Below are 27,564 nucleotides of genomic sequence, written 5' to 3' on the forward strand. Positions count from 1 at the left end.
TGGGCCATTGGGCATTACATTGCCATTGGTTAGACCATACGAGCTGGATTGTCTAGGGATGAAATCTGAACATTTGAGATCACATCTGAAGATAAAATTTACCAATCCTTTAGTCATGTGAAAAGGAGCTTTGCCATTCCCAAGGATACAGGGACAAACAAAACCGTGTGGTCACTAATTAATTATGGTTGATATTAGTAATTGTAATGATTGCTAGATTACTCAATGAGTCTCTAGTTGCCTATAATAGAATCACAATGTGATAACCTTTATTGATCACTTTGCAACTGTAGGAGTGCACTTCATTGCCAGGCAACCCATATTTACAAATGTGGACCACATTCATGATTATTTCCCAATTCTATCTGTGTCAATACTCCATTTTAGTGAACCATTATGGATCTGTTGCTAATTTTCTTACAATATGGTATGTATATGGGATTCATTTTAATGTTGGAGTGTACTGTATTCCACAATTCTGGTAAACACTCTAGACTGCAGGTTAGAGTTTTTAAAAAAATTGCTTTCAAACTTAATAGGAGATCCTTGCAATTCCATGGAATTATGTTATGTTTGTAGGCAATAAGTTCCTTCTTGAGAAGCCAAAAAGGGAAGTGACCCTATTTGTCACAATGACTTTTGGATTCAGTAAACTTGGTCATTTCAAGACTCAACAACATAAGAAAATAAAACAAACTCCTGTAAATATGTTTAATTTGACAATTTATCTTGTTGCAAATAAAAAATAGAACATGATAAGGTTTCTCCTCAAAATAAAGGTGTAGTAGCAGAGCAAACAGTAGTGCCTTCAACACTTGTAAGGCAGTTTAATACACATGACTCAAGAACAATCCAGTTACACATCATTCAATAACAATACATTTTGTACTGTATCATTAGCAACAAATACACTGTAAAGCAAGATATCTTTATTTAGAACTTTAAGATGCGAAATCATCCTTTCACAAAGAAAATCTATTTTTGTGGCTGATAGGACTAAAGAATATTGACTAGTTGACAGCAAAATGAGTTGTAAGTCGCCAGTAACTGTTTAAGTATATGTACGGAAATGTACAAATAGGGTACCTGGGCCCAAGTTCACAAAGCATTCTCAGACTTAAGTTAAGAATTTGCACAACTTTTAATCACTGTTTATGAGAAATATCTTTGATCCAGAAACACAAAACTTTCTTATTGATGTACTTGATACATTAAAACAACAAAAGTTTTATAAAGGGCAATATTTTAGTTAAAACAAGTTTGAGTAAATTCTCAACTTAAGTCTGAGAATGCTTTGTGAAATCGGGGCCAGATCAATATAAATATTTTCTTTGATTTAAACTTTTACCTTATATCATGAAAATAATATACTTGACCTATTTTAACATTTATCACATAGTAACACAATGACTTGTAACTTTCAACTCATTTTGCCGTTAAGGTTAGATATGCCCTTGATTACACTTCTACAACATTACAATGTATGCAAAAATGCAACTTAATCAAAATGCATCTGAGGATCATATTATTTCTAGCATATATGTGCACATAATTGGATGCTTTACAGTTTTCCATCCAGAAAAAACAAGCCAACAGTGAGGCTGATGTCCCCCGCCGAAATAGGAAAATAATTAGAGGACACATATAAATTTATCACAAATTATCTTTTACAAAGTATTGAACAATCAAACAGTATATCTTTACTTATAGTCTAACAATCAAAGTAGGAGAGTTATTGTTTTCCAAAGTCTCGACCAATCAAATTGCGTATCGCTCTGCTTACCCTGAGCAGAAAATGCTCATTATCAAACTTAGTCAAGGTATTACTGTAATGAAACTATACACCAAGTTTCATCAATCTCACTTAATTAGAACTAAAGTTATCGTGTCCCAAAGCATCAACCAATCAAATTGCTTATCTCTGCTTACCCTAAGCGGAAAATGCTCATCTTCGAACTCCATCAAGGCATTGACCTAATCAACACATACACCAAGTTTGAACATTCTAGCTCAATTAGGAAGAGAGTTATCGTGCCCCAAAGTATCAACCAATCAAATTGCTTATCTCTGCTTACCCTAAGCGGAAAATGCTCATCTTCGAACTCCATCAAGGCATTGACCTAATAAACACATACACCAAGTTTGAACATTCTAGCTCAATTAGGAAGAGAGTTATTGTGTCCCAAAAAGTGTGACGGACAGACAGACGGACGAACCCATTTTAATAGTCCCCTGCTTTCTTCGAAAGGTGGGGGACAAAAAAAACAGAAACAAAACTTAAACCAATAACAATTCATTATCAATCACATTAAATTATTATTTCCATATTATACCATCATTAAATAAATTTAAATTTCATTTCATCGTTACCCTGGTCATATAACAACTTTTGACCAGGATTTATTTATATCTCAACATTTATTCCACTTTTTACACAACAGCCAGGATTAACTATGTGAATCCCTCAAAAAGAAATTACTTATGTCACCTATAGCTACAAAAAGGGCATCATCCCTCATATTACCCACAACACTTGTAATCAAATTTTTTTTACGACAAAATAGGGCTTTTCTTTTATAAACATGTAATATTTTAACAGATACACAATTACAATAAACATACATAACATTGCGTATTTCAATGCAACTTTTTACCTGAGAAAATAAAGAGATTTATACTATGTAGAGTTCCACACCATCATCTGAGGAAAAAAACTAGACATTTTTGTCATTTGAACATGGTTTCTTCTTGTACTACGGACACCTGATACACATTATAATTATACTTTCTGATGACCTATCAGATAATTCCCTGTTGATATATGGCAGATCGAACACAGATAACAAAGCATGAAGAATGTTGGCATACTAGACTGGTGCAAAAACAATGAGACAAAAATATAAAATTATCTTCCATTGTTCAAAATGCCAAAATAATTTAAATATAAAGTAATGCATGTAACATAAATAATGAGGTTCGAAAAAAAATTAATTGTTCATTTAGTAAACTACATAATTAAATAATGATGCTCAAAACTTAGTAAATAGTATTATCTTAGTAAATAATAAATCATTTAAACAAAGGTATTACTGAACAATATATATAGGCTATATATACAAAGTACATGAAAAATCTTAAATTGATTTATCGCCCAAAAAGAAAATCATTAGTACATACAATATGAACTTATTGCCTATAAAAATTATTAGAATCCATGTCGATAGTAACAATAAATGCCCCCCTCTTCCTCCATCTCAGATTGTCGCACGCAGAAAGCTGTGGTTTTGTGTTTTTCACGCAACTGTCAAAATAGACACAGATAGGTATCCGGCACCACATCCAACTTGTTAGCACATTCAACTTATAAAAAGGAATTGGTTCAAAATTAGCACACTCATATCGCACACAGTTTTACTCAATAGCAATTCAAAAATCACAGCACATACATTTTAGCTTCAACATCATGGCACAATCACTTTTTCTTTTTCAAAGCTTGTCTAAGTAATTCATCAAAGTCTGAAACTGGTGCTTTGGGTTGCATTGGCTGAAACATATCTTCATCATCTGCTTTACCATCTAAAAATAAAATAATTTATATTAAATCTAATTTGTCAATGTATCTTGTCCTTATAATTTACTTGCTGAACATCCAAGTCTACTCTATCATCATTAGACAGCCAATCTGTTATAGATAATTAAATGTCAGTGGTGTGATGTTTCCCAGATCTCATGAATAGTACAAGTATAAATGAATTGTCAGGATAATTATTGGATTTGACTTCCTTCGTTATTTTCATCTGTCACACGACAAATTGTGATAAATAACAGGCAGGCTGTTTACCTTTAACTCAAGCAATGAAATGTCAAATGGTCTAATTTTTATATTACACCAGCACTACTATCTCAAGACAATTTGCTGCATTTTAAATTTCAATTAAAATAGTATTGTTCAAAAACATTTATATTTTATTTACCTAAATCAGCATATTCTGTATCACAGAATTGTCTTCTGCCACCAAAACATAACTCAAACTGTAATTCACCTGGTACAGCATTACCTTCTACAAATATACAGAATATTTATAATGGTATTTAAATGAAAGAGTTTAACATGTATTTGATCCTAACAATTTTCCGGCGTGGTTCTCCCTTGTCAGTGATGCAGAATGGAGGGCCTAACAAGGACAGCTGTCTAGTTGCTCGGATGGGATGAAAAACTGAGGTCCTGTGTACACATTGGCGTGCACTAAAAGATCCCTTGACAGTTTGAATTCGATATAAGATTAGGCTGTAGTGCCGCTGTCCGGGCAAAATTTCCCTCATAGCACACTGTATGGTGTTATGCCCATCTTCATTAGCCCAGTTCGGAGCAGAACAGTAGGAAGTTATACCCCATTTCACTTCATTTGATCCTAACAAGGATAATAAAGGACAACTATATGGTTTATTTTCATCTGAATACCCAGAAACAATAGCCACACAGACAGGCAATCCTACACCTTGCTATGTACATAACTGGAATTAAACCCCTGAATAACAGGATCAACCCAACCCCTCATATGTCATAATGTAAATAAAGTAATAGAACATTTACTTATTACATATTTTGTTCAATTAAACCACAGGAATAACAATATAAAAGTAGTACACAGTCTTACTTTCAATAGCAGCATAAGCATCACAGGTATAGGCAAATGTCACAAACCCATAATTATCTCTGTAAAATACAATATCAAAGAGAATAATTTTCAGTCCGATATTTCTGAAGGCCAGAAACCTCACATTGTTTAATGTTTTACTATTTAATCTGTGCACAAAATTGGTATAGAGCCAACCGAAGGTCACCATTCTGAGATCAACACTAACTGCCAGTAAATCAATCTTTGAGGACTAAAAATAGCCCCACAATTTTAAAATAAAACATGTGGAATACAAGTTAGTTATTTACAAGTTGATTCTAGCTATGTTACACTGAGGTTTCTCTCATCTTGATCAAGCAAAGAATGGTTTGAATCTTGCCGGGGGTGAATATCTGAACTGTACATTTGATTGGCTACGCATGTTTTACGCATTGAAAACTCGGTGTATACATATTAAAAGGTTTTAAAATACAGATGTGACGTCATCCTTTGATGTTGGCGTACCATTATTTCCAATAATGTACAGGCAACTTGCCAATCGTACATTATCTATACTAGATGAAATATTGGACTCGCGTGACGTATTTTATTGAAAAGCATGTGCGGGATTGTGTCTGTATTTTAAGTTGTTTAATGGTCTTGTGCTAAAGACATTGTGTAATATATGGAAACAGCACTCGGCTATCGCCTCGTGAAGTATCAATATATTACTTAATGTCTCGTTCTCGACCATTAAACAATACACAGATTATGACAATTTAGCTCTTAACTAATAACGATAATTCAGTTAATGTAATTTCTACTACATAAAATAAAACAATCTTACCCAGCTTCTCTAAAATGTGTACTGACATTTTCTATTTCACCAAATCTATCAAATCGTTTCTTTAAATCTCTTTTAGTATAGGTATCTGGTATACGACCTACATACACTATTCTACGTTCTCTCTATAAAATCAATAAACTGTATAAGGCTTGTGCAAAACACAAATCAATTTAAGAAGGAAAATAATTTTCTGATGTCGAAAATGTGGTATAATACTGACTTTGCAATGGATTTCTAGTCACTTAACTTTGCTGGAAATATTCAATTGAAATCGACGTTAATCTGAAGCACAGATGGTGAACCATTCGAGTGTCATGTGTAAAATATTTCTAGGACTTTTAAGTGTAGGATAAAGCACGAGACTGAGGTTATGCTGGGGAAAGAAAGACAAGAAAATAACCTGAAAAAAACAAAAACCGAGACCGGAGACCAAGGTTTTTCTTTCAAGGTTTTTTTTCTTCAGTCTTTCTTCCCCAGCATAACCGAAGTCGAGGACTTTATTTTCCTTATAAACCGTCTATGTTTACATGTACGTAAAATGAGAATATCCCAGAATTCCAGTAAAAAAAACCCTTATATCATGTTTTCTTATGGGGTAAAAAAAACCCCAACCTATTCTAGAAGAATAACCTGGTACAGGTTTAAAGAAAAACTTGAATAATAACCCCAAATTCCCCTGTACATATTCAAAGCCGCTCCCACTTTCTGACCGCAAGTTATTCTGTGCATAGAATATACCCCAAAGATCAAAGAGATTTACCATTATAGGTTTATGATGAGCAATATGACTGATGCCACTGTGCATAATAGGGTCTTTTTATATTAGATCATTATTATAATAAAGTGAAATGTATCACTTGGAAGGGTCTAATGTGCACGAGGTTTAGCAGCCCTGCTCTAAAGAGTATTTTTAATCTTTAAACAATTATATTGAGTATAACTGTCTTACAATTTGTCTTTCTTTCTCCTCTTCCTTTCTTTTTTTTCTTGCCAGTTTTATTCTCTCTGTGCTTCTGTCCCTGGATCGAGACCTTGAATAGGACCTTAAATAGATTTTAAATATCCATAAATATGCTAGTCTAATAAAATAGCTTAATGCCTATTGATTTGCTCCAAAAGATAAGACAGAATTTATACGAGAGACAAATTTCTTAATTCTTCCAACATTCTAGTGTAAAATTAGCTTAAATGTCTATCCTCGAAAGACATAATCGTAAAAGAATATTTTAACAATATAAAACTAACCTATGTCTATGACGTGAATGGTGTCTAGAACGTGAGCGGTAAGTGCGTGCTCTTGATCTGGATCTAGATCTGTACTGCCTAGGACGTGATTTTGAACGTGAGCGAGAACGCGAACTGGAATAACAACTGGATCTGAAAAAGATAAGCATGCTACTTTACTATCAAAACAGGGTTTATCACTTTTGTGTAAATCCACATATGGGCTCAGCTTAACCTGTTAATTAAACCCATTGTTTAAAATAATAAAACATTTCCTCTAGCATCTTGGCAGGTTGGTAAAAATAAATATTTGGGGGATGTTCAAATTGTATTGCATTCAAAGTCTGATTTTCAAGACATTCATTATAATCTTGTGCAAAATACCTTACCCTGCAGATCATCGCCCAGATACCTGTAATTGGTAGACCTTAAGATTATTTTAATTAGGTTTTTTTTTTTATATAATAAACAATTTTCTTTATGAAAGTGATAATGCCTCTTTTGGTATCATACCTTGATCTACTGGAAGATCTGGAACTTGATGAACAAGAATGTCTTCTACGTCTCCTTCGAGACCTACGATATCTGTCACGCGATCTGCCTCGAGATGAGGAACGAGAATGTGATCTAGAACCGGAACTACAAGATGATGATGAGGAAGAGGAGCTAGAATAAGAACGTGATCGCGACGTTCTTCTAGATGAAGGTCTTGAACTAGGTCTTTTATTATGTTCATTATCAAATTCATCCATTGGTTCAGTTTTTATTTGTATTTCTGCCACCTCTTCTTCCTGTCCGTCGTATCTAGTACTGTTCGTAAAGCAACTATAATAGTCGGGTAGTTTACTATAAAGTGTATCCATCTCTCGAGTCGGGGATCTATCACGGGGTATGTAATCCTCTATAGTAATCCCTGATCCTCCCACAGTCTTTTCTTTCTTGGGCGGTTTTTGAGGTAACGATAGTGTTGTGAAATACGCAGGAATTTTATCATAAAATTTACTAGCGTCGGGCACCATAGGCTCTTCACGTTTTCTATAATTACGCTTTGATTTTAAATTTCTAGGACAAGGGAAAAACACAGTTTCTTTCGCAGGGTTTTCCATACTTTCTTCAACACTAATATTATGATCCGAATCGATTATCTCCCCTTCTTCCACGCCACTGTCTTTACTTTCCTGACTAACACTAACCGTCATATCGACAGAATCAGTCACACTACCTAAACTAGACATACTTCCACTTACACAATTACTAAATCCTTCAGTATGAACTATCTGTTCATGATCAACATTAACAATATCTATTTGCACGTGATTATCTGATGTCGGTGAGCGAGCTGGAGTTGGGGTACTACTAATAGAGGGACTCGAACAATAATCATGATCAATTGTAACATCTTGGACAGTCTGTTCGCTAACTAGTTGCTCATCAGATTTTGTAGTACTATTTTGTTTAATTATACGCTGCAGCTTCATGGAACCACCAGAGATGGGGAGCTCTGTTGGTGGTCCTCTACCTTTCTTAGACGGAATACCCAGTGGTAACATTATGGTGGCTTTACGTTTGTTAGCTTTACCAGCTCGTATCTTGTCAAGAACTTTAGAAGGTACAACAGGTGATGCTTCACCTAAAATTAAAAGATAGTTATATTTAAATATTGTCTTGAAAAAAAGTAAATATCTATTTTTTGGCAAAACCATGGACTAACTATTCAAACAAGCCAACAGTGAGGCCGATGTCCCCCGCCAAAATAAATAGATGACATATTGATTAATTGGACATTTATCTTTTTACAAAGTATTGAACAATCAAACTGATTATCTATACTTTGTCTAATTATAAAATGTTCAAGATCATACTCAGTCAAAAATTTGAAGTACCTGGTAGTGAAACTATACACCAAGTTTCATACAGAATCAACTTATCTTGTCCCAAAGCATCATCCTATGAAATTGCTTAACTCTGCTTAGCTTTAGTGGGAAATTTTAATCATTGAACTCGGTCGCCTACACTAAGTTTGAACATTCTAGCTCAATTAGAGTTATTGTGTTCCAAAGTCTTCACCAATCATATTGCTTATCGCTCTGCGTACCCTGAGCAGAAAATGCTCATTATCGAACTTAGTCAAGGTATTGATGTAATGGAACTATACACCAAGTTTCATCACTCTTAATTAGAACTGAAGTTCTTGTGTCCTAAAGCATTAGCTAACCAAATGGCTGATCTCGGCTCATCTTCAAACTCCATCAAAGCATTCAACTAATGAATGCCTACACCAAGTTTGAACATTGTACCTCAATTAGGAGAGTTATTGTTTTCCAAAGGAGAGATATTGAGTCCCAAATAGTGTGACAGACAGATGGACATACGCATTTAATAGTCCCCTGTTTTCTTTGAAACGCGAGGGACAATTAAGCAGGGTGCATGGGTGATCATGGAAACTTATCTGATGTCATCCAAAATTAGGTGTTTTTTTTTGGGTGTGTGTGTGTGTGTGTGTGTGTGTGGGGGGGGGGGGTATTCGCAACCATTTGTTTGGAGAGCTCTTGCTGCTTTGTTGCTTTAATGTCAAGATGGCTGATGTGAAATTCTTCATTTAAATCTAATTAAGTCAACAGCTGAGCTATTCTATGGATCATCCTTAAACTTTTACTTGGGAAATAAAGGACATTTGATTTGGATTATGCCAATAGTAAGTAAACAGATGTTGTGTTTAGGTATGTAGTCAACGAGATCAATGTGTCAGCAGCTTGCACAGAAAGAATAAAGGCCAAATAAAATCAATCTAATCCAATTGATCAGTTAAAATACAAATTAGGCAACAGCAATTGAACTCGTCAAAAAGTGTTACCAGATGTTTGGCAAAGATTATGGTTATTACAGTAAGCCTAGCAATACACATTCATCTATATGGATTTACTACATCAATTTTATTGGGACAAAAAATCTAAAAATTTCAAACCTGATTTGGCTGAAGGGTGGTTTTCACTGCTTATAGATTTTTCTGGATTCTGGTTTTCAGTATCCGAGTCATTCCTAAAAAAAACCAAAAAACCTTGGAATACTTGTTTTTTAAGATCGTATATTTCTTTCTTTTCATGCCAACATTGACTTGATACAGTCAAACATGCTATAGGCAGCTGGTTACTGGAATAGTCCACCTATATACAAAATTTTGTATCTCATTTAAATTCTCTTAGAATTGAGAAGTGTAAAGAAAATGAAATCAAACTTACCCAGACTTAAGTATATTTTCTTCACTTGATTCTGTAAGTATTTCATCAGTTGATTCAGTAGCTGGAATAAACAAATACAAGAAATTAACCTAGTATTCATAGAAACTAGAACAGATAGATAAAGCAGTACAACTACCCAACAATAGTACATATATACAACCTCACATACAATAACTGTTGTGGTGAACCAGTTTCAAGAGTGGAATACGAAATGGCAGAAAGATTTTATCCTGCAGACTTTAAAAGCAGAGAGTCATACCGTAGCTAATTCCGTTATAGACCACAACAATTGGGGCGTTTTTTTATTTTTCAAATATTTTAAAGCATGATCTCGAGATCATCTTACCTTCAAACTGCTCTAATAAACTACTTAAATCTTCGGCCTGTATTCCTACAATGAAATAAATAAGATTATCTGTACTCTTCACTAAAATATTAAATTTCTCGCAGCTTAATCCACTCCAATACATGTATGTACTCAGGATGATTATTTAATACATGTATATAATTAAAGAAACAAAGTCCAAATACGAACGCTAGATAATAACCTCCTCACTTGGATTTAATTGGATTTAAAATAGGCCTATCAATTCTGTTTGCCTACTGCAAAATGGTGGTAGAGTTGTTAAATAGCAAACAGCTACAAACTGTATAAGAGATCCATCTTTCACAATATTCTAGTTTGCAAGGGATGCAATCTAAATATTCACTCAATTAGGATTTTTACAGCACCTCCAACTTTATTAATCTATAGGAGCTTATGTTGACATTTATAGGAATTCTAGAAATTAACATTACTAACATTTGATGAATACAGATGCCAAATAGAATACAGGGCTCTCTCAGACTACAAGTATTACAATATTCTCACTACTTCTTCGAGTGCTGTCCATGCTATTCCGACACCAATAATACACAAACGGATCTAAAGTCAAATGTTGATGTGTGGTATAGTTACAAGTTAATTATAACAATGATAGTGTAAAAATGTTTGAGATCTTACCTTGATTATTAACTTCAGGAACAGCATCATCAATATCCATCATCTGTGTAAAATCCATGTTAGCTATTTCTTGTGGCGTAAATAAACATAAATCATCAAATGGATCCACATTATCTTCACAATAATTCACCTGTAATTTAAAATTTCAAAAATTTATCATACAGTAACTTTTTTATATATTCTCCTGGACTTGTCTTCACAGACTGGAAAAGAGGAAGTACAACTTTTGATGGTGCCTCAAGTGTTGGGGGTAAATTACAGGTGCATATAAGTCCACATGGTGTAGTGACTAGTGGTGATACCTGGACTGTGGGATTATAGTTGAAGAAAATTTTAAAGATCATATGCAACTGCATGTCACTGTTTTCAATATTGACTGATGGATGATTTAGGTTAATAAGGAGATTTATCTTTATAAGGTGAGTGATTCCTTTTACTCTTTAAAGCAGAGGTAGTTAGAGTAAAAGATGACATTCATTAAATATTCATTATACATGTACATTGTGTGTATAATATACACTGTATATACATACACCAAGTTTCATCATTGAACTTGTAAAAACACTAGACCTGTAATCCGGGATTGTAAATTGCAAGGGCTGATTTTTTTGTTATTAACCATCAGAGCAAATAGCTTTATCTGTTCACTATTATTGATTACAAATTATTTAGGTCAGTATTGTATATAATACTGTATGCAATTTAACGCAAATAACATTATTCAAAGAGAAAATAAATTCAGAGTGCGTTACTAAAAGTCAATTTGGTATTATTTTATTGAAATTTCCTGTGTTAGAATGATGAATATCTTAATATTGATTATGCTACATATCTTTCTTTATTGAGTACATGTTTCTGTATGTTCAGACTTTAGACTATCACAACGAAACAAAACTGAGTTATTTTAAGAAATTTTTGTAAACAAACCCTAAAATAATGTTTGTTACAAAACAAATATTTTATTATTAGGAAAAGAGATTGAAGGTGTTTACTTGGTCACTTAGAATGTTGATTTTAGTATTTAAATATTTTATGTTATTATTCAAATGGTATCCATCCATTTCAAATGTGCAATTTTTGGATCTGTTTATTTTCTTTTTTAATATTAGTTGCTAGCATTGATAAATATTAATAACACAATAAGAATGATCAAATTTCATTAGTTTTAATTGACACTGAGCAACATGATTCCCAAAAATCTAAAATGTCCTGAAAAACCATTCAAAAAATATTTGTGAGCACTACATTTTCTTGATAAAGACGAGTGAGAGAACCCAATCTGATTAAAACACTACACTAGGATCTGGAAGAGTGGTTATCATTGATATATTCAGGATGATGTGATGGATTAGCCAATGAAACGGACTGTTAGGTGAGCTTTTGGCATGAGGTGCATGGAACTGTCGGTAATCCACTAGAAACATCTATACTGATTGGTTAATCAAATGTCTGACACCATAGGGTCAAAAGCCACTTGTATGACCTCTGACACAACCTCCCAAAAAAACTGGTCAGATCTTCATGCCTAGTATAGGCCATCGAAAGAATAAAAAACAAAATATACATGTAGATCTGTATTTTAATCAGATTGGAAAGAACTGTAGCTGAAATGTCGCCAGTCAGAAATTAAACAATTTTTTCCATACATAAATTGTTTAATGTTTTAGTCTCCAAATTCCATTTGTGAGGGAGAGAGAGAAATGGGTTTGAACGTCTACTCAACACAAACTAGGTCATTTTGGGACTAACATATAGTTCAATTTGATTTCAATAATTCGATTGCGAATAGGGGGGGCACCAGAGGACCCGGAGTAAACCCACGAGGTTGGACAGGCGACCCTACTCCTTGTCACGTACAACCAGGGAATCGAAACCCTGTCAGTTGACTCAATGACAGACCTCATGTTACAGTGCGCACGTGCTAACCATTCGGTCATTCAACCCCCCTTATTCCATTTGTATTGAAAATCAAATGTGGTAAACACAAAATAGAAGATTAGGTTTTTCTGAGTATATTTAAAGTCTTGATGCTAAATACAGATAAAGTGTAGACCTACTTTACTTGTGGACTTATACACAGGATTTTTTTTTATTGAGTCTCAAATGTCTGTTTTAATGTATCTTACATGTATCTTCCAATCAGTCAATAACAATACACCATACATGTAGATGACATATACTATTTCACCACAATGATGGCCGCCATGAAATTGTGATAAACAATTTAAAAGTACACGTAACTTAAGCAGGCTGATATCACAAATTTTATTATTACATGTGTAGCAATGTACATGTAATCAAATTCATTAACATAAAGATACATTATACAAAAGCTAAATCTACCTATTGTAAGTCTTTAATTTGGATTCAATGTTACAAACATACATGTAAATGTAAACTTATTTATTCAGACATTTATTCATGTGAAAATAATCCCCAATAAAGAATCGCACTGTGCCTTTCCACTTGTCTTCTGGGTGTGGATGGAAATTTTTAAAAAATAGATCACTTTTCCATTCTTATTTAATCACCCAAAAGTTGCACATGCAGGCATGTTATCTTTAAGACTAGTTTGTTGACAAACTATCAATCTTTAATCTTAGTTTTGACTTGTTGAGAATTATCAATGGCCCGAAACTTGACGCTGTTCAAGGTAGTGACATCTATTCATCAAAATAAGCCATTGATCTTTAAAATTAAATAAATTAATTTTTTAATATTGTGTTTTGGCTGACCTTAAAAATATCTTTTTTTTCACCAAACCCGACCCACAATCGAGGAGAAGGGTCGGTAGGTCGGGTTTTTTTCAGATTTTTTTTTTTAAGAGCTAATTTGACAGCTTGATAATTTTCAGGGTGCAAACATTCGTCTTCTTTTATTGGCAAACAAATCAATGACATCGGGATTTTTCTTGATGCATGACTCGCACACAAATTGCGACAAACTCACGTTTGAAACTCCCTCAACACGTTTTTAACGAGCGTGCGGGTTGTGCCTTCATTTTTCTCGAAAACGGATATTGAAAATATCGTCGTCATGTTTAAAACGACGCCCCACAGACATAGAGGCAGAATCATTTCGTGGGAATGGACGTGCTTTCGTCTGCAACCATTTTGTTGAGAAGCGACACCTATGACGCTTTCGTCTTGATCAACCAGTTTCAATAATGAATCAAACCATAGCCATAGTAAAGGGAAATAACTCTCGTGATATATTTCAGGTTGACACACAAAATAAAATAAAAAGATCGCGGAAAAGTGCAATAAAATAATTTAAGTCAAGGGTGGTTTTAGTTAGTCGGTCGCGTTAGGCGAAACAAAGATATTTTTAAGGTCAGCCTTAGTATCAGCAATATAATCTGCTGGGGTGAACTTTAGTTTTAATAATAGATGTACCTACCTAACATCTTTCTTTTGTAAGGGTTGAAAATTAGGCTTAGTTAGAGCCTTTCTTACAAATGACATACACCATACACGAAATGTAATACATGAATGAACAAGATGATAAAGAATTTCTGAACAACGTTTAGTAAATGGTTTTTCTTTACACCTACCTTTCCTGAATATATTACACTAATTTGGGAACTCCTTATCAAAGTTACATGTATAATACTTAAATCTTTCCTAGATTTATTATTTTTCTAAATGAAAGTGATGACCAATTTGGAATGTGCACTGTGCAGTCAAGTTATATTTTAAAGGTACTGGTGTTATAAATCACTATCAATTAGTTCTGCTCAATTAAACAAATTCCTGTATGTATTGTTGGGGTGTTATCTCTGGTGTAAAAAGATTAAAGATTGACAAATCCACAGGTAAAACAATGAAAGGTGTCAATAATATGAAATGACAATCTTGTCATATTTTAGCCATAGACAACAATTGAAGTCAGAATTTGGGATTAATCATTTGATTTATATACAAGAGTAGCTTTCTGGGATAGCACTAGTGTTTTAAGGCATTAAGTTTAGACCAGGTTAAAGAATAAGTATTTGTAAAGTACTCTTAAACATTGAAGAAGCAACACTTATTTGAAATGCACTATGCAAGAGCTAAATCTGCCTATTGCAGGTCTTATTTTTGCTTTGAAATAATATAATTTATTATTTAGACATTTATTCAGGTGACAAATGTATAATCAATTCAGATGGAGAAGTTTTAAACAGCTTAAAACATGGTTGCCATTTAATGATTTAATTTAAATATGGCAAAGCGAAGCTAAGTCTAGAATAACAAGTACCGTTATGGAAATAAATAATTTATGCTGCATCTTGTCAAAACTTCAAACAGTGATAACTCTGCTCGGAATAGTAATTTGAATGTAATTTTCTATATTTTCATTTTAGATATCTATTTTTGAACTATTATAGCAAAAACAATGCATCTTACACAATGCATCTTTGATTTAAAAAAAACAAAACAACAAAACATCCAGCCCATTCTTGTCTTTGCATGAAAGCTAAAACCTAATAGATTATAACTGTTCAAACGCATTGAATCTCACAAACCTCCACATTTGTCAAATATATTTAGAAAGTTTAATTCTTAAATTGGTTGACTACCAAAAAAAGAACGATTTGTTTACCTTGACTGTGACAAATAAACAATGAGCATTATATATATATATAGTTATTCAAGAATATTGGAAGTACTAGAGATTAAATGGTTTCTAAATTAATAGACATAATATAGTATTTAATTAAACGTTGATTAATGACAATGCCTTATACTGACATGCATATCAAAACAGTCATTTTAAGGTGAACAATCTTCCTACTAGATATCTCAAAACCAGTGCCAGATTTACCTATGTGTATAGACTTTGCAGGATGAAGCCTTGGCCTCAAGGTCTACTCTGGTCTTTGATACGGTCATAAGCCTTTCTTACATGCACATAACATCCTTGCCTTTACTCAATTGTGTTTGAAACACTTTCATCTTCCTCTAGTCGTAAGGGAAAGGGATTGGGAGAGGCCTCATAAGTGGAATACTCTAAAATCTACATGTATCTTCATCCAAGTCTGGCACTGAACATTTCAAGGATGTAAACCATTATGGCTACCTCTTGATTTTTTTTTCTTTTCGGTGTCCTCTCAAGATCACTTTTACTAGATGTCTGTTACATACAGAATCTATATCATACACATGCCAGTTTAGTATAAAATTTTATAGTTATGACATGAAAAAAAAGTGGACAGATTGTGAAATTCATTAAACAAATTCACTAAATATGATCTATGGGATCAATTGAAATTAACAATCACAATACTTGAACAAATTTTTTTTTTTTTTCTATTTTGGTAATCCCCATTACGTTTAGTTAAAAAATAATAATACTGGAATTTTTAATTTTATACCGAAATGAAATGAAATGAAATGGGGTTTAACGTCCTACTGTTTTGCTCCGAATTGGGCTAATGAAGACGGGCATACGCCATACAGTGTGCTATGATGGCAATTTTGCCCGGACAGCGGCACTACGGCCTACTCTTATATCGAATTCCAACAGCCAAAGGATCTTGTACGTGCATGCCAATGAGTACACGGGATCTTGATTTTTCGTCTCATCCGAACGACTAGGCAGCTTTCCTTGTCAGCCCCTCCGTCCAGCATCATTGACAAGGGAGAACCACGCCGGAAAATCTGGATGCACTTTCTCAGCCAATGCAGGGATCGAACCAGCGTCTTACCCACGTGATCCCCTAAATTTTATACCACGGAGTCTGACCAGGCGGTGCGTACGTTAAGCCAATTGTAATAAATTGTATATTGGAATAGATCTTTGAAAAATACTGTGATCGTTGATCTGTCCTATATATATTCAATAATAAATAGACCTATCTTCCTATTCACAAGAATCATATATAATATAACCAATTACAGAAGAAATGGTATAAAGTATATGTTTTTTTTACCCAAATTTTAAATAAATTTTATACATGATGTGCTTGGATCACACAGACAATGTGCATGCAATTCATTAAGGATTTTAAATTTTAATGGCATCCTGAACATATTGACAAACTACGTTCTATGAATTGTATTCCGGGTAAAACACGTGGTCCCGGATGCTTCTTATCGTAACTCACTGACATATGTAGCTGTACGTAAAATTAAAATGTTTGGTAATAGTAATCGTATTTCAAGTCTTAACCCAATTCTCCGGATCCGAAATGAAGGCATGTCCGAACCAGTGAACGTTAAAATTACGATATTCGAACCAGATAAAGAAGAAATAAAATATTAGTAATATTTAATGACTTCATTTCAGACTTCAGATATTGTTAATCCTAATCACTAAGTTACATGATAACAACGATGCCAGACAACTTACCCTGCCAAGCACGTGGCATTTATTCGTCTTCACACTGTTCATATTTAATGTTGTAACAAAATTCACGATGCTTATGAAAATTTTCTTGAGTTACTAATCTAATTTAGATAATGTATAGTTGATATATATAGCATTGTCAGGTGTTATTTTATCAAGGTCGATGAACTTCAATGATGGAAAAATCCAAAGCAATTACTCCATGCCTCCACTTTCTCCACAAATTAATATGGATCATCAAGTACTTCTCGTGATATCCCGTGAGATCTCGCCACCCATATCCAATGACTACAGGCGACGCTTATGGCTTCCGGGTAAGAGAATTTTATTCATTACAATAATGATAATGATTTTTAACTTTAAGAAAATTCACTTTGTAAAATGTTTATAAGGCGTAATTGTCAGTAGAAGTGTATAACTTATATCTAATTTCCTGTTGGCGTCAAATTATAAAAAAAAAAGGTGACGCTGAAGTTTCAAATCTAACTAACCTACCACTACTGAATAGGCTGGTTAGGCCGAAAAATTATTTCGTGATGATGATCGCCCCTTCTTCCTCAAATATGGGGGCGGGGGTAGCAGAACGTTTTGGTCCCGCGACCTTTCTTACTCCACATAAACGACGGTTCGGACTTAAAAAAGTTTCAGACAATAAATACAAATTCTATTAATCTAAACTGTTAAACGTTCGGATGGGACGAAAAATCTATGTCCAGTGTAGGCCTACATATTGGCTTGCACGTAAAAGATCCCTTGGCAGTTGTAATTCGATATAAGAGTAGGCCGTAGTGCCACTGTCCTGGCAAAATTTCACTTAGTCATAGCACACTGTTACTGTATATGGTGTATGCCTGTCTTCAAGTTCATTAGCCCATAGTTCGAAGCAGAACAGTAGGAAGTTAAACCGGCCATTTCGTTTCATTTCATTTGTGTATATTTAGTTAAAGATACATATAGGAGATTAGATAAAGAGCTGGCAGTTCTCACTATAATAGTTAAAAACTGGGTAATCATAATGTAAAGGGAATTTGCTCAAAATTTCAGTCAAATTGATCCCCTCTGAACCGAGAATTTAGGGATTGAATTTTGGGCCTAGCCTCAATCATCATAAGTCGGTGCAATAAAATACATAATCTCGATTATCCATTTCTTGATTTAATCATGAACGTAGAGCAGCAGATCGGATCCTATAATCCAGTAAATATCGCAGGCTAGCGATGACATCGAGAGTTTATTATGGTCTGGATAAGTTAATTAATGTCTAATTAATAGATTTCACAAATTAAAAACACCTGACATACCGGTACTACATGTATTTTTGAATTTATTAACATGCTAGGTATAGGGCCTGCTGTCGATTCCAGGTGACACTATGACGACTACGATATGAAAATTGCTTGCCATTTCTTCAATTTTTAATAAAACGGCTAAAACTTAGTGACATAGGCCTACCTGGAATTGCCATCCCATTATTTTCTTACACAAGGGAACCAATTTCAGGTCAAGTTATATAACCTCTCTCTCTTGAAAAATTGTGGTACTGAATATCAGCCATGTTTGGCCTGGTTAACTTGGATATTAGAAGAGGTCTGGGGTCGCTGGTTTGGCTTAGAGTTGTTTTGGCCTATCAGTAAAATATAACTTTTATTTTTACGGGATCCAAGACCACAGTTGTTTGTCCAGCTGACTTGAATATTTAATTGGCCCCTAGGGCTGTAGCATTTTGATATTGATATAAACTACATACAAATTTTATCCTGAACTGACCCATGATGGAAATTTGTAAGGAGGCTATTGACGTACACAATAATAACTCGGTCTATAATGTAAAAGACATTGCGGGTTGCTTAGTTATTCCTTTGCTTAAGACTTTGCCTTGAATTTAGGCTGGTGTGATGATCAAACCAATTGTAACCTAATTTATCATGAAGCCTTCAACAAAAGTAAAACAATTGTTATGTAATTATTATTACCGGTACATAGGTACGTCTAAAATCAAGGACCATAATAATTATGTCTGGCACATTATTGCCCGGTTGATGCTGACGTGCCATAAAAAATTATTTCATTTTGTCAAACAAGGTTATGTAATGCAGAACACAACATATGGTCTCTGTTATTATATCATTTTGTCCTTTTCCGGTTTTGTAGATGGGTCCTCTTTTAAATTTAAAGCTGATTTTACGGAAGTATTTAATGTGTAGACAATCTTGTTTTATCGTAAATAATTTTGTTTCTCAAAATAACTACATAATAATTTAGTTAACTACATTCCTTGACACCTCGCATAATTTTCATCTTGAAATAATAAATTGTGGAGATAACAATAATCATTTATTCAAACTAAAGGGTTATATTTTCTAAGATTAGCTTTTTTTCTTTTCTAACTTAATAAGTCTTGTCATGACAGGTATATTAAAAATTGAAAAAGTTAAATAACAGGATTTGAAAATCGATTCCCGCCCCGCTCTGCATATTTACGAGGGATATCCAGATATATATCGGCTAAATTTAGATTAAATAATATTTTGTAGTGCAATAATTAGTATAGTTAGTGCCATTGTGTATGCCATTGATTCTCTTTCAGTCAGACATTTCTTAATTAGTTTATACACTTAAAAAAACTTTACAGCCAAAGGGAGATAATTTAGATAAATATATGTTTAATATTTATTTGCAGCTGATCAGAACCTATGTACTTTGGAAAACTAATAAAGTGTTTATAGAAATGTCACAATATTTGATACCAGTATAAGCTTACCATGTAATTGTAATGTTTAAAAATTGAATTTTTAACAGATGATATTGTCAAACTGTAAGAAGAAAATAAAGAGATGACGGAACTGATAAGTTTTAATTTTCCAACACTCTCCAAAACTAGACTTCACCATGTTCCAAGAAGATATGAAGAAACTAAGCCAGTTGTAATACAAAACTTCACTCACCAGAGAATCTTAGGTATATAAAAAAAACTGTTTATAAATTATATAATAAGCGTTAGAACCTTGTATATATATCTGTCAAGTGTTTTTTAGGTCCACGGCACTGACAATATACGTCATAGATACAGAATGAAAGAATATAATTAAATCTGGGAAAAGCATTTACATTATATTGATGATAATTAACTGATATTCTTATTGAATCTCCTTTATTTGCTGTTTAAGTGCACATTTAATTTAAAAATGTAATTTTTTCTTCAAGGTATTGGTAACAATGTTCACAGACAAAGCTTACAAAAATTGGAAGATGAGAAACGGTTTATTATTGAACAAACTGAACTAGAAATTTGGAAACAAGCTGAATTCCGTCAAGCTGAGGCAATACAAAAAGTAAAAAATGAAGCCAAATTTGAAGTGGAACTGGCTGTCAAAAAAGTTCTGAAAGAACAAGAACACAAAATCAAGGTATGAAGAAATCTATTTTAAAGGAGGTTTAAAATGACTTTAACCCTTTGGACACCAACAACATGAGTGACATTAGGCCTACTAGCCTCCCAGGGTAGAAATGGATGCAAAATGTTTCTTTTGTAATATTATGAACCCTTATGACCTTAGGATGGCTAGAATACCTTGGCTAGAAGACCAAGCACGGGTACCTGTACGTTACTAATTGTCTGACAAGGTATGAACAGGTACCTGTGACGCACGGTACTACACCCAAGGGGCATCCGTGGCTGGTTTATCAGGCGCTTGAGTCCTATTAAGTGTTGAAAATATTGGTTACAATGTACAGTAATAGCAGTTTTTCAGAAATGCATATACATCATCATATTGTCAAGAACGAAATTGCTGAATTGTAATGAAATTTACCTGTCAGTCAATTGCGCTCCAACAGCCATAAAATAGATACTTTAAAAAAAAAAAGATACCATAAATAGTAGTCAAAGACACCCAGAATCTCCTAGTCTTCAAAGTACTGAGGATTATCTTTTACCGTATGGAGAGCCTGGGCTAGGCAAATGTCCCAGTTACGCAATGGAACTTTTGAGCTAAAGTCAGGCCTCGAAATGTTTAAAAAAAAGGCTACCTGTCGCTTCAGTAAATAACCTGTCACTCTCAATTATCAAACACAAAGACTAATCACATCACACATATCCATACATGTAGGTACACACACACACGTTTGTTTATGTCTCGACATATATTGCTCCATCTAAATATCGTAATATGAAACCTTTTTATTTCTTCGACATCAGAATACCTAAAAGTTCTTGAAAGTAGGCGTATCTGCTTTGGATCAACGACTCGAAGATTCGTACAATTCTATCATCCGTATCCATGTGAATTCCGCAGATTATCATGGTACCACACTTCCGTACTAAATCGAATACTTGCCGTTGAGTTGTAGAATTCAGATTTTAAAATATCAACAGTAAAAATGGCGATATTTCGGTGCTTAATTCTTGCATTTAGAAACAAATAATTAAATATACGTGACGTGGACGTGAGTATTGTGGTCAATTTACTAAACATCAAGTAAAATTTAGTCCACCTGTCGCAAACGACGGGTAGTTTTATTTGCTACCTGTCAGACGAAAAAATCGCCTGTCGGCGACAAGTAAACAGGCGAACATTTCGAGCCATGGCTAAAGTTAAGAAAGAGTTGCTTCCCTTCCCAAAATAAAACCCCCTAATTCATGCATTATTAAACAAACATGAATCGTGACAATGAATTAGGATTAATAAAAACCATAGATATGATATTTCAAGAGATAAATTTACAATAAAAAACTTCAGTTGGGTGTTGAACAGGCAATGCAAATAGATTTTTTCTGAAATAACAATTCTTAAAATTAATTTCATAGGCATTGACATCTTGTTTTAGGGCTATTTACCTCCCTGACTGCCAAAATTAGATTTAGTACATGATATTAAAATAAAAGACTGGATAATCTACCATTGACTTAGATAGACTCAAAACCAATTAAGACTGATATTAGTAGAATATTGTCTGAATGATAGACTTTATAAAAATTTAAGGCCTATTTCCATTTAATAACCTGTTACTCTTAATTAAAAAAGCATGCTATATCATATATCACAACCAAATTCTTCTGTTGAATTATTTTAGGAAGAAGCCTTGAAGGTTGAAATGGCCATGCAGAAGTTAGCAATAGAACAGATAAAGACCGAAAGAGCTAATGGTGAGAAACTATTAAAGGCCGCTGTGGAGAAGAATGAAGAGAAATGTGCCAAGCAATTAAAACAAGCAGTGGAGGTGGCCAAAGATCAAGAAAGACGAACTTCTGAAATAGAAGCCACTAAATCAGCAAGGTGAGACCATAAATCAGAGTCTATGTGAGTACAAATCTAATGTCATTTGCATAGAGCTTGTTACTGCTAATACTATTAGTAATAGCACATCTAAATTAGCCTGTGGGGAGTTGCCAAATGGTCTAATGTGTGCATTGTAGATCATAAAGCCTATATTTTCTATACATGTCTTGGGTTCAATATTGGTTTTCATGTGTCAAGGAGTCAGTTACTCCTGCACGCTACCAGATTATTGGCATAAAATATACCATAATATAGTACTCCTAGTGTTGCATGGATGTTAAACGCCCATTTCCCTCTCTCTTAAGGCAGGGCACTACCTTATAAAACAGTGTGTATAGAATGATCTGTCGAAGTTTGATATCAGCTCAAATTGCCCAATGTAGTCAAAATTTGCTGATCTTTCAAGTTGTATCTAGCCTTCATATTATATACCAGGTAGTGTTGAAAATTTAGTCATTTATAAAGGTAAATCAAACTTTTAACATGCATTTTTCCGTACTCTATTTTTCATGCATATCAGGTCTTAAAAAATCAAATTCTCAAAATCCAAGAGAGATAATGGTCTCATCTTTGGAATATGATTAGTGCTATAGCTACTGTGTGCAATAAGGTGATTTTCAAAGTGTTTGTTATACATTTGGACATTTTAGTGTACAAAATCTTGTTTGTTGTGTGTTTTGCCACGCCCACTTGTTTTATTTGGGATATATAATGTTCTTTATTAACAGTCAAATAGTAAAGTTTATGTCTTATTGCACTCTTTAATGTCTATATATGTTATTCCAAACCACAAATACCGGTAGTATGTTTCAATAAAATTGGTGAAGATTTTGATTTCCTAACATACCCACCGTGAATATATAAAAAATCCAGTATGACATCCATTTCCATGGCAACCACTTAACATTTTACCCTCAAATTATCAAATCTGATTTGGGACATCAAATACTAATATTACACTAAATGACAAGTTTCTGTTATCAATGTGAAATTCTTAGGTAGTGTTCTGCCTTAAGGGTAATCTTATTCAAAGCACTGTGAACATTTGACTGAAAGTGTTCTATAAGTTCTCTGTTATACTGTCAATACTATAAATAAATCCAGAAATACTATAAATAAATCCAGAAATACTAAATTATAATGAATATATCTTTCAAATTGTAGGAAATACGCACAAGAATTAGAAGATATAAAAACTAAAGCCCTTCAAGAAAAGGATGAAGCCATACAGACCATCATTCAACAGAAAGATCAAGAGAGAATAAAAGCAGTTCAAGAAGCTATTGATCAAGAAGTGGTTAAAGCTAACAAGCATATCAGTCAATTAATGATTCAAAATCAACAAGAAATTGAAAAAATTGAGAAAGTGATTCTGGATAAAAACTCCGTAATAGATGAACTTCAAAAAGAGATTGTGAAAGTTGAAACTGTCAAATCTAAACTTAAGAAAAGTTTACTAGAGATCAGACAGGAGTTTCAAACTTTCATAGACAGAATGAAATTTTTTGATGATGGACAATCTGATTATCTGCTACCTTCATTGTATCTGGATGAATTTGAAAGTTAATGGCTTAAAAACCGATCTTGGTTGCTAAAATAATTTGTCAGAAAACGAATCTGGCTTGTCATAATATTATACTCTTTATTTGAGATTGACGATTTCATTGTTTTGAGCTGCCGATTTCAGTAAGGGAACTACTCAATAATATTAGTTTTGTAATATAACAACAAAATTGCATATAAAAACAAATTTAGACGCATTAATCAGGGCTTGCCACGAGATGCGAGCGATCACTCCTGCACGCAAGTTTAGTCACTTTGTGAGAGTAGTCGCTCGCTCACATCGTTCAGTGGATAGTTGTTATCAAACTCATTGCCTTTTGGGTCAATATTTATCATTTTTACAAACCATTCTACTTTTGGCTTAATTACAACGCATTAATTATTACTTGTTGATTAAGAAGTCAATCAACTTGCTTGTCGGCTCAATAACAGTCATACCTTAGTGAGAATCGGCCTTGTGGTTCATAATTTGAGTAATTAGCATATTTAACAAGCTTGCTGATTATTCATACCAGGTCCAGTAAGTTGTGAAAAGCCACGTGGCAAATGAAGATGGTCTCGGCATGGATTGTGAATCGAGATCTCAGGAATTGTGCCCTTTTCAACACTCTGTAGATATTAAAATAATAAATAAATCATACATTTAATGGTTTCACTGGCCAGTTGTTAGTTAAATTTAAATAGTCATTGAATATCCCGAGAAACAGTCATTAATATTTTTCCGACAGAATCTCCGATACCGAATCCCAATGATACGTGACATACATCGGTTGGAATTAGGTCAATAAACCAGCAATTCTAGATGATTTAGTTTTAAAACACGTTCACCGTTATAGATTATTTATTTTATGCTGACAGAGGCTTAATTTTTAAAATATTGTCGTTTAATATTATTGAAAGATATGTCATCATAGTGGTACGAAATTTCATTTTATAAACCAATTTCAATTATGGTTATTACTTGATCATTGTGCGTTTTGTCTATCATCTAGAATGAATAAAAACTTTGCAAGTTACGTGATAGACAAAACCAAAAATTTGTGTCAAATATGAAAAAATGCCATGGTGCCGTATCAGCTAATTTCAGCAACATTTTCTAATACTGGCCGTAGTAAAAAAAATCCAAATTTTCGATCAACTGATATCTTATTTCGCTTTATCCATTGAATAAACGAAGACAGTAATTTATTCAGAAATTTTACTGACGTGAATTTAATATGGAAAATTTTCAGAAGGGTGTACAATATACCTATTTGTCGTTATTTTTTGTGGTAATCACATATTTTAGCTTATTCATTATACAACATTACCAAGAATTGTTTTTGTTGACGTCTGGTTATATTAAAGGGAATGGGGCTTATAATTACCCTGGTTATATTAAAGGGAATGGGGCTTATAATTACCCTATTTCCTATGGGGACTTCATTTGACCCATTTCTGGCCAGTTCATTTCAAAATGGGTTAAGAACCCTGATCCATAAGTAATTATTCCAACTTACTATATTATTCCACATCCGATTTTTTGTCTTCATTGATGTGCGGTCTATTGCTCATGTAAAGCGAATTTGCGGAAGTAAATTTAACCACTCGCCATACTTGTGCAAGGTCAATTTTGTGTGAGTGCTTAATTACTTGCCATCATTTTCCTCATGGCAAGCCCTGCATTAATTTCTTGCTCACTTTAATGTGTATTAAATACAGATGCAGGAATCTCGGCATCCGAAGTCTTTTCAGAAACCAAAATAATGTGCATGTATTCATAAATATTACTACAGTATCTTTAATTTTTATTGAGCCTTATTTATTTATTTTGATGTGATATACATGTATTCATGATACACAATTTTGTCTACTTTGAGTATTGAGCTATATTCCTAAAATTAATTCATAAATAATGATCCTTGATTTGTATTTTGTATCATCTTTTACTAATGACTCAGGTCCAATTTGTTCTAAGTGTCTTATATTTATACACGTTTATATTTGCTATGTGTAGATTGGTATGGCCTGGTTCAATAAGTGATTATCTCCTATGAGTTGTTTTGCCACCTGGTTTCTGGAGAGCAAAGAATTATATAGCAATTAGTAACTGGAAATGTCATTTTTTTGCAAATTTTTCCACAGAAATACTCACTACAAGTACAACTTGTCAGTGAGCACATGTTTGTCATTGAACCAGACAATAACAATTTTATAATTAGTCAGTTTTATACAAATTATATTGGTATCTGCAAATAGAGTAATATTTAACCATACTGTGATATAATGTATTGTGCTAAAAATGTTCTATATATTTATATCTATATATTATATATCTATTTTACAAGTATTCTGCTATTTTTTATAAGACATTTTTCTGCTTGTCCTTTACAATACATACATTTATAATATCAATCTATTTCCTGGATTTATATTGTTTTCTTTCTTAAATTTGGAGTGAGTATTTATAGCATCCCTGTCATACATATGCAGATACTGCCGCCACTTAAATAGTTTACAAATTGTAATATTGGTAGCTCCCACAAGTTGCAATGCAGACTATTTTTATCATGTTATCTTGTCATTTGGCCAGACAACCAAACCTTGCGGATATTGTTGTCTCCTTGGTCAAGAATTTCACCTAAACATTCTTCAGATCAGTGTTCTGGAAGATTTATTATCTTTCAAATCTGCATGGATTGGATGTTCAGAAGGAAGAACCCCATTGAAATTCAGAATTTTTCAATCTCTATCTTTCCATTCATATTGTAAATTTAAAGCTTGGGACAGAGTTCATAGTGGATTTTAAAATTAACCCACAAACTTGATGTTTTTAGGTTAAAGCACCTAAAGTTGAAATCCATCAAGTGTTCAGGAAAATATGTTAGAATTTTAAGTGATTCAGGAGAAGAAATCTAATGTTTGAAAATGTCTAATTTTAGTTGAACAAATCTATACATAAAATGAAATGGGGTTTAACATCCTACTGTTCTGCTCCGACTGGACTAATACGTCTGCGATGGGGAAATTTTACCCGGGCAGCGGCACTATGGCCTACTCTTATATCGAATTGCAACTGCAAAGGGATCTTTTACGTGCATGCCAATGTATACACGGAACATCGGTTTTTCATCCCATCCGAATGACTAGACAGCTGTCCTTGTCAGGTCCTCCATCCTGCACCACTGAAACCATGTTGGAAAATCACGATGAACTTTCTTGGCTAATGCAGGGATTGAACACGCAACCTCCAGGCTAGCAAGCCAGCATCATACCCACTTAGCCACCGTGTCCCCAAGCCCGAAGAAAGTTGATGGTTTCCATTTATTTTTCTACATGGTCCCCTTCAAGATGTAATCACTTTCCAGCTGTCATCATTACTAGGAGGATAGGTTGCCAGGCAACGAAACATGCCCACAGCAACTAAATTAAATTGTCCGAGCGGTCAACAAGGGTGGTGGAGGTAATGGGGGGGGGGAAT

General features: G+C 33.7%; 2 protein-coding genes across 2 annotated transcripts; one reads left to right on the forward strand and one right to left on the reverse strand.

The window, feature by feature from the left end:
• Nucleotides 1–706: 706 nt before the first annotated feature.
• LOC126815761 (uncharacterized) lies at nucleotides 707–17,498 on the reverse strand. The gene is made up of 12 exons (XM_050541673.2): nucleotides 17,266–17,498; nucleotides 10,933–11,062; nucleotides 10,276–10,320; nucleotides 9,930–9,990; nucleotides 9,656–9,729; nucleotides 7,204–8,320; nucleotides 6,712–6,843; nucleotides 6,416–6,509; nucleotides 5,467–5,588; nucleotides 4,659–4,717; nucleotides 3,975–4,061; nucleotides 707–3,576 (listed from the first exon to the last, which is right to left on the reverse strand). Exons 1-12 carry the CDS (start codon nucleotides 17,305–17,307, stop codon nucleotides 3,473–3,475), a joined length of 2,067 nt encoding a protein of 688 aa, XP_050397630.1. The 5' UTR covers nucleotides 17,308–17,498; the 3' UTR covers nucleotides 707–3,472.
• Nucleotides 17,499–17,543: 45 nt separating this feature from the next.
• On the forward strand, nucleotides 17,544–26,502 carry LOC126815768 (chromosome partition protein Smc). Its single transcript, XM_050541694.2, has 5 exons — nucleotides 17,544–17,576; nucleotides 20,062–20,220; nucleotides 20,467–20,669; nucleotides 22,336–22,538; nucleotides 23,706–26,502. Exons 2-5 carry the CDS (start codon nucleotides 20,097–20,099, stop codon nucleotides 24,106–24,108), a joined length of 933 nt encoding a protein of 310 aa, XP_050397651.1. The 5' UTR covers nucleotides 17,544–17,576; nucleotides 20,062–20,096; the 3' UTR covers nucleotides 24,109–26,502.
• Nucleotides 26,503–27,564: the final 1,062 nt, after the last annotated feature.

Source organism: Patella vulgata, chromosome 3 (assembly GCF_932274485.2).
Source record: "Patella vulgata chromosome 3, xgPatVulg1.2, whole genome shotgun sequence".
Lineage (NCBI taxonomy): Eukaryota > Metazoa > Mollusca > Gastropoda > Patellidae > Patella > Patella vulgata.